This window comes from Syngnathus floridae, chromosome 17 (genome assembly GCF_059516105.1).
Source record: "Syngnathus floridae isolate MCC-2025c chromosome 17, RoL_Sflo_1.0, whole genome shotgun sequence".
In the NCBI taxonomy this organism is placed as follows: Eukaryota; Metazoa; Chordata; class Actinopteri; order Syngnathiformes; family Syngnathidae; genus Syngnathus; species Syngnathus floridae.
The window spans coordinates 10,026,251-10,034,902 of NC_142429.1; the positions used below are offsets into that span (position 1 = coordinate 10,026,251).

Sequence of the window (8,652 nt, forward strand, 5' to 3'; positions counted from 1 at the left end):
TGTTTACACTATATTTCTGCAGACATACGCTTAACCCAAATGAAAGAAGAGAAAATCATTCATTTGAATCTATAATGGCGCATTCCTGTTTTCCCACATGGATGTATAAATACGTCCCATGAGCACATTGCATGTAGGGTAATTGATACTAACCATGACATGGTATACCAAAGAGAATAAGATGACATCTCAATTACAGACCAGATTGAATGAGAAGAATCCCAAATGGGGGAAAAAAATGATAAGTGAAAGCATTACGGATAAATACGTCATCAACTGTAATCCTCTTGGTTGTTATTATATAGAAAATTTGTGCCTTGTGATAGGAGTGACCCGACTTGCAAATTCTTCAAGGATGCTACTTTTTTTTTTCTTTGACTTGAGCAAATATTTGTAGGGTTGCAGTGAACTGAAGTCAACATTTCATGCTGTTTAATATGCCCCTTCCAGTTACAATTTAATGTCAAAGTAAATATAAATAGGATCTCACATTATGTATTAAAAGCAAAAACACGCTGTAACTTTGCTTTCAAGCCAGCTAGTTTAATGCTAGCGCCCAAAAGGAAATGCCGTGGATGGGCTAAACAATAGCGTCTTTACATTATTTAAGATATTATAGTCTAATGGTGCAGCAACATATGTAGACAGACAATACAAGAATACTCACAAGCATATATTCTTTATCCTCTAGTATGTGTCCAGTCACTTGGAGTAAAATATTTCTTCATTTGGCTGCAGGATTGTATCATACTGCCCCCTTGTGGCCAAGTTATGCGCACTAGAAGTTTTGTTTGAAACAATTTTTGCCACATTTTAAAAACCTATTACCGTGTTATCTGTTAGGGGACACAGTACACCTTGAATTGCGTCACAAGGCATAATTTTTTTGACTTTTGAACTTAATTGGTTGCCTGACCAGAGAGGTCAACCTTTGCACACACTCTCGACGGGGTCAGAGGAAACTGGGTCACCTATACCTGCTAGTAAGTGAGTGTGTCATCCTTCTGTGAGTCCACCCTGCAAAGTACCAAGGTCACACTCCCCTCCCCTACCAACACCCGTCCCTCCTCCCCCCCTTTGAGTCTTCGCCCTCCCCTCACCTCCAAGGTGTCACAGAGAGCACCCTTGTTCGAGCCCTCTCCAGCTTTCCAGTGGGACCCTCAAAAATCCCAGATATCCCTGCAATTTCCGGTGCAATGTTTATTTGGCAAAAAAGGGGGTGGACAGAAGGGTGGGCGAGATACCTTGAAAAAAGAGCTCCACTCACAAACTGCGTTTGAGGGTAAACATGTGCAGGATGGCTATGTGAGGCCAGCGGTGAGATGGACTGAGGCTTGTGTGTTCTGGTGCTGGACACACCGATCCCACCTCAGCCAGAGCATAGAGCACACCTCTGTTCAGACCCCAACCGCCACAGTCTAATAAACACCTACCCACTCCCCCCACCCCCACCCCTTCCACCTCCTCTTTAGACAGCGTCCTCTGTTGGAAAAATAATGCCATAACATTGAAGTAGGTTATAAACAACCTTCTGCTTGAAATTACCCTAAGAAAATAATTATGTAGCCATGACCAAAACATGATACAAACATTAAAGTTTTACAAAAAAAAAACTTGCTAATGGAATGTGTGGTGTACTTAAGATGATCACACACTAAGAAATCTTCAATTAAAATCCTGTGGTAGTAAGCAAAGAGACAAGATGGGGGGGCGTTTTCAGGAAGCAGGTGGGCTACATGTAAGAGAGAATTCAGTCAACAGATGGGTTCTGGGAAAGTCGGACTTCTGTCTCTGCTGTGGCCTGCCGCTTGGATACAAATATCCTTTGCATGTTATTTGTAGTGATGTAAGTCCAAATACTTACCGACTGCCACGCCCCTCTGTCAATTCTCGCAATAAATATTTATCTTTACCTGCACAGTGCATGCTCTTCCTTCTTTTGCTTTGGCTTTTTTTTTTTTTAATTCTTTGATGTCTAAAGTGCAGTCAGAAGTTTGTATTCCTTGCGGCTGTCTGCCATTGGTTATTTTAAAAGGTCAGACAGTTCATATTTGTCCCACTGTGCATTTGAACTTTGAAACTTGTTGACCTTGGTTCTAAAAATGCAGTATTTGATATCTTTGCATGAGAAATCCACATTAAAGTCTACACAAATGAGACAAAGATAGAATCAAGTTATAAGTTTTTTTCTTTTCCTTTTTTATTGTTTTTCTTTCTTTCCTTTTTTTATGCATTCAATGATTTGACCGTCTGGACTTATTAAGTGCTCTAAATGAGTTGATTAGATGATGACTTAAGCCACTTAACAGCTTTTACGTGTATGCCATTCTTTGCTTGACCACAAGGGGGCAGTAATGACAACGTTGTGTAAATGAGAGGCGTTAAAAGGCCCCTCGACAAAAGGTACACCGGAAGTACTTCTTTGGTCCTTGAGACCAAGCGCACTGATAGAGAAAGAGCAAGGTAAAATGTCAAATACTTTACTTTTATTAGACTGCCATTGTGTGAATGCGACGTTTTTATCGTGTCTGTAAACCTAGGTCGAAATGTTGTTTTTATTTTATTTGTTCTATACTCCGGTTTGAGGAAGCTGGGTAGGTTTTGGGCAAGGAGGAGGGCGAAGAGGGCAAAGTCATATGTAACGCTTCATAATGGAGGAAGGAATGGATTTGCTGTTGATAGTTACGCAAAGCACTTTCGAAGAATATGGCAGAGAATAATTTACGAAACCAAAATTTGGGGATTCAATTTGTATCGAAATTGCGTGATTAAAACCTGAAATGCTAAGACCTCGTGGGTATTATTTGAATGCTTCGTTTTTTATGTACAAAATCTCAAATTATAGCAATTTAGGGAATGGGAAAAGTTAAATCGAAGTTCTGAATGAGTAAAATATTGTGGAAGTTGGAATAGTTTGGATTGTCAATAATGTAGAAGAAGGAAAGAGTAAATAGACAGATCACCTAATTTTCTACTTTATTTCTGAAAACTCTTTAATAATGTCTTATATCATGTTCTCAGATGGCTCACAGGTTGCTGGCGCGCAGGATTTGGATGCTCTCAGCAAAAGATATCCGCCGCCTCCCAGCATCCTCTACTGCTGTCGTCTCCGCTTCCTTTTCCACCTCCCTGCAGCCATCCTCAGCCCGGGTCTCCTTCCTCTCCCCCACACATGCTCTGCCTCGCAGTTTTCCTCACACATCCCGTCGTCAGGTCTCCTTCAATGTGCAGGATAATGAAGATTTTACAGAGAGGGTCATCAACAGTGAGCTTCCAGTGCTGATTGACTTCCATGCACAGTGAGTAAACACAGTGCAGATCATTTGTCATTCTTTAGGAACTAAATTGTGCAACACAATAATAACTGTTTATTTGAAGTAACACAGAGTGTAATTTTGAATGAAAGAAACATTTTTGTTTGCTTCCAGGTGGTGCGGTCCTTGTAAAATCCTTGGTCCGAGGTTGGAGAAGGCTATCGCAAAACAAAAAGGCCGTGTCGCCATGGCAAAAGTTGACATTGACGATCACACAGACCTGGCTATTGAATATGGGGTGAGATTAACATTGGTGAATTGGTCAAAGTGAGAAAAAGTCCTGTCCCACAATGCTCATAATTGGATCTGCTGCAAAATAGTTATTTAAATCCTGTATGCCCAATCTGCAATTTGTTTAATGCCACTCCCAGTAAAACAATTGTCCTGCTATCTTAATGCTAATGCTAATTAGCATCTGTTGAGGTGTTTTAATTGCATTTAACCTCTTAGGTATCTGCAGTTCCAACTGTCATTGCCATGAAAGGAGGCGATGTCGTCGACCAGTTTGTGGGGATCAAAGATGATGAGGAACTGGACTCGTTTGTCAGCAAGATCATTGGGAAATAAAACAGCTTTCCCAGGCCTGTCACTTTGCCACCATCCCAGTGCCGTACTCGATTTTGAGTCTGTTGAGCGGCAAAACCTCAACACCAGCCAAGCTGAATCCACGCTCACACCCATCACTAGACCGGCTGCTTTCACTGCGTCCTGTCTCGTCTCTTTCACTGTTTCTTGTTCTAGTAATGGGTGTGGGCCTCCATCGACCTTGGAGGTAAACTCTGTCGCCTCTCTCAAGCACTTGGTATCACTATTGACGGCTCCAACAGCTTTATTCAGATCTTTAGAAAAGATCTATTGTGGGGGGGAGGGGAATACACCACAGTAGTACTTTTATGTTGTGTACTGTGAGGGATGAACATTTAAAGTTTTAGTAACGGTCAAGAGGATTCATTCTGAGAGCTGATTGGACTCATGTTAGTGTTACCTGTAGTTTCTGCTTTCGTCCACACGGGGGTAGCATTTCTCTCATTTCTTTCTAACACAACCGGTTTACACCAATGAGCCTAGAAATGTAATTTAATGGAAATTGTTTGTGCTTGTGCACCTTTGGGCCCAGACTGTGAAACTTGCAACAAGCAGAAAAGACGATTAGATTTTTTTTATTACAGAAATGAATGGTATGCTGCAAACGTGATCAAGTGAAGTAATAAAGAAATCAAAGTATGGCTTCGATTTAGCTTGTTTTGTTTACTGTGGTGTAAAGCGACACATTTTCTGTTTAGAGACAAATGTGGATGATGAAAATGGATTGAATCGAGTCTTTAAAATGGAGTTTCATACCTTTGCATTATGAAATGTGTGAGAAATTCAGATTAGATTTACTGTGGTTTATTGTGGTTATGGATGCCAAAATAACATTATCAGCCTGTATTCTAAATGTTTCAAAATACAACCCACGCAGGGTCTCTCTTCCATTGTGTGTAATCAGTTGAGCTGTTCATGAATCATGATCCCAAACAAAAAAAATCCCTCATTCGTCACTACCCTCCAGGCCAACCATCCTTTCATTAGCGCCCGCAGTTGACATAATGCTTATCAAACGGCGACTTTACTCTTTTTCCCCCTTTGATGAGATCACTGCAAAGATGTGTGCGTGCAGAGACGTTCAGTAGCACCCACAAAAGGATTTCATCAGGGGAATTCCACTGGCATTACATTAGCACGTAGGGCCCGAAACCGATGAAGGTCCAGATGTACACTTTGATCAAGACATTCCTAACATGCTTTTAGGATGTCTACAACGGAATGACAGCATCTGTTAATGATGTACCATCAGTAAACACTACCTTAACACACACACACAAAGGTCAGGGGTCATCTTATGTCTGCCTTTTGGAGAAGAACAGAAATGAGACAAGCTCCAAAGGTCGAAGCATGTAACTCGACACTTCTTCCGGCAAACACAATAGACCACACCTCCATCCTCACTCTAACGTCTGTGTGTATGTTACTCAACCCTCTCTTGTGACCATATAAGGCAAAAAAAAAGTTATGCGGGAGCTGCTGCTGCTGGTCAAACTGCAGACAGGGAGAGCTGTAGAATTCTTCTATGACTCCTCGGATTTGTTTGCTTTTCTCAAGAATTGAAACAATTAATGTTTGCGGACTGATGGAAATATAATCTATGATTACTAGGCCGACTTTTCTTTATGTGTGTGATTGTTGGCGAAGTTTCGTGTTGTGTGTTGGACGGAATAGCCTGGAACAACAAAAACTTGGCTCGGCCCCTGACAATTTTAGTGTTTACAGTAAATTCATTGCTGTATTTATATTTCAAATACAACGCTGACCTCAAACGTTTGGGTCTCTACTTAGTATTTCCTGCCATTTATTTCTGGTTCCACTATATTTTTCCCATGGTACAAAAAAAATGCTCATTTTAACATTAGCATGATTGTCTAATAACAGACGATGATAAATGAGCAAGGAGACATTTTAACAAAAGGGGGGAAGCTGTCTACATTTCCTTCGCTTAACATTCCTTACTGACTTTTGCTAGTCGACGTGTGTTATCACTCCTTCCTGTGTACTGATTACCAAAGAACAGGAAGACAATGAAGGAAGAACAATTCGTCGGTGTTCCCTGTCATTTATTTATTTTACATTTCTCGCAAACAGCTTTGGTGTTCCTGTTATAATTTGTATAGAAGAAATAGAAATGTAATTTTAGAGGTTTTGTTTTCGGAATGAATGCGTTGTCTTCTTGCATGTGTGTTGAATTTTTTTTTCTTGTAGGTCAGGTGCGAGGGCACATTTTGACAATCTAGGTCAAACGAGCGTTTAAATTGACGGGTGAGGCCGCAGTTATGTTTGCGCAACCCAATGAGAGTCAATAAAAGACATGGCAAAAAAAAAAAGTCTGGCTCGGCAAAATTTTGATTGACAGAAGTATAAATCCCTCAACATTATGGATGACATCAGCAATTTCCCGTCCACTGATTGGTTCCTTAGCGCGAGAAATCTTCCAGCTAACTTCAACTAGCAAAACATGATGGTAGCAATCTGCACAAATGAATACAATTATTGATAAGCATCTCGGGTGATTTTTAAAATATGTGTTTTTGTCTCAATTACTTAATTTGCAGATGGCACGGCATATGTGTGTGCTATTATCTTGCATTTTTGCAAAGTGATGATTCCTCTAAGTGCAACATGATGGCAGTGTAAATGGCAGCACACACATGCAGTGATTTGATTCGGTTAACGTGAGCCGGCAAATGTGTTGACACTGAATGGGTCTCTTTCTTCTTGACTGCAGGATATAATAGCTTGACACACCCTGAATGACAGACACACCCTGCTGCTAGTACAAATGAAAGCAGGCAAACGCAAGACTGGGTCACTGTGGAAAGGAGGAGGAGGAAAGAGATGGTGAGGTCAGATGCTTGTCTCCATATTTGGTCATCCCATGCCTTCATCTTCATCCTGCATTGCGGTGCCGAGAAGTATTTGTTATTTTGCCACTTTGCTATTGTGCAAAAAACGTGTGACTGTCAGGATGATTACGCAAATGCTTTTAAGATGTGGTGGAGCATGTGCTGAGGAAGTCAATTATTTTAATACAAATGATTTGTATGTTTGACTTCATTTTGTGTTGGGGAAATTGTTTTTGACAAGACAGATGTCAGTTTTAACTCTGGCCAGACTTTCACTCAGCCTTGGAGAAGATCTGTTGATTTCTATTTTTCAAACTAGCTTCCATGTCAAGGTTGCTCATTCTGTTTTCTTCCACTACTCCTCCATTTTTCTATCTGGTCAAGCTTAAGTAATATAACAAGCTAACCTTTTGACCCCCCAGCTGACCTGTCAAATACTTCCCACCCATCCCGACGAAGAGCAGAGTGAGATTTATAGATTTTTCCACACAGACCAGGCAAATGTTCAGCGTTGTAGCTACTGCACACACATGAGATGCTCTGGAACTAAACATATATGAAAACGCAGACGCATTCCTTCCCATAATGACACATAGCAAACGTAAATCGCACATTATTCCGAAAACGTGATTTTTGCCAGGAAATGCCGGCCATACCTCAGACTCCACCTCAAACATAATACGACTATAGAGTAGCCATGTGTTAAATAATGCTATTTATTAATGCAATAGTCCCAACATGTTGTTCATTCCAGGATGTTGCAACAGCATCATCTGGTTTGCATTTGGATTCAACTTTTAAAAGTTGTTTATTCAAAAACCATTACCTTTGTACAGTTAACCCTCTTTGATCCAAGTTCTCACATGTCCCTAACTGTAACTTTAATTATTCCCCAACTGATCCAATGTGTTGATTCATTAATCTTTGGTTCACAATGTGCAAGCAAATTTTTTTTTTTTTTTTTTTTCCACTGTTAATGTCTCCCTGCTGGTTGTGGCATTTATTTTGGCATTGGGCCAACAGTTCTACTTGGCCCAGTCTAGGCCCGAGAGAATATCTGAGGTAAACAAGTTCACATTCAACTGGTCCGTCTATTGTAAACTAGTACAAGCATTATTTCTTTCTTCTTTTTTCTTTTAGCCATGCTTTCTGAATCCATTCTTCCATCAGATTCAAATGTTTTATTCCGTTATTGAGTTGTTTGTCAAATGTTTTAACATGGATCCACCTGCGCAAGCATGCAAGTCATTGCATTATCAGGTGTTTTGGAAGAGAACAAAGAAACCACAATCAGGCCAGGCGATCTTATTCTGTCTGACGGCAATTTTCCTCCTTTATAATTGGTTAAACACCTGCAGAATTTCCCACGTCGTGTTTACATGACTGGGCATGCTGTTGTCTCACCTGTTTGACTGACACAAACCTGTTTATACGACAGGTGGGCAAAAACCGATGGAGATGTTTTAGTGTGGTTTTACCTCACACTAGCGTCTTTATATTTATATGGTATGATTTAAAGCAGGTGTCAAAGGTGCGGCTCGAGGGCACATTTGTGGATGATATTTTACGGCCCCCCTATTTGACATCAAAGTGTGCATTCTAATGGGAGTTTCTATTAATTTCTATTATAACCTCTTATGGAACACATAACAGTCAATACATTTTGGCAGTTTAAAAAATATTACTTTATCTTTGACAAATATTACAGATATTTAATAGTTTTTCGATGATAACGTCCAGAATACTCATTACACTAATTGATTTTGAAAATGAAATTCAGTAGCGTGTCTTTTCCATTATTGATCTTTGATTAAATCATATGAAAATTATCCACATATCCCAGACATCCTAAGTAGCAGTCATGACAGCTATTTGTTTTGACTGAACGTTGTGCTCAGACA

The 8,652-nt window shown here is 40.2% G+C and overlaps 1 protein-coding gene across 1 annotated transcript; it reads left to right on the forward strand.

Annotated features, from left to right (window-relative positions):
• The first annotated feature begins 2,323 nt into the window (after positions 1-2,323).
• On the forward strand, positions 2,324-4,025 carry txn2 (thioredoxin 2). The gene is made up of 4 exons (XM_088358419.1): positions 2,324-2,463; positions 3,022-3,299; positions 3,429-3,552; positions 3,765-4,025. The coding sequence occupies exons 2-4, from the start codon at positions 3,022-3,024 to the stop codon at positions 3,879-3,881; spliced, it is 519 nt and encodes a 172-aa protein (XP_088214545.1). The 5' UTR covers positions 2,324-2,463; the 3' UTR covers positions 3,882-4,025.
• The last annotated feature ends 4,627 nt before the right edge of the window (positions 4,026-8,652 follow it).

What these genes read in the sequence shown, in the direction of transcription:
- txn2 (XM_088358419.1), top strand. Translation starts at nt 3,022, where the DNA reads ATGGCTCACAGGTTGCTGGCGCGCAGGATTTGGATGCTCTCAGCAAAA. An exon ending in CTGATTGACTTCCATGCACA is followed by an intron (nt 3,300 to 3,428) that starts GTGAGTAAACAC and finishes GTTTGCTTCCAG; the next exon opens with GTGGTGCGGTCCTTGTAAAA. An exon ending in ACCTGGCTATTGAATATGGG is followed by an intron (nt 3,553 to 3,764) that starts GTGAGATTAACA and finishes TTAACCTCTTAG; the next exon opens with GTATCTGCAGTTCCAACTGT.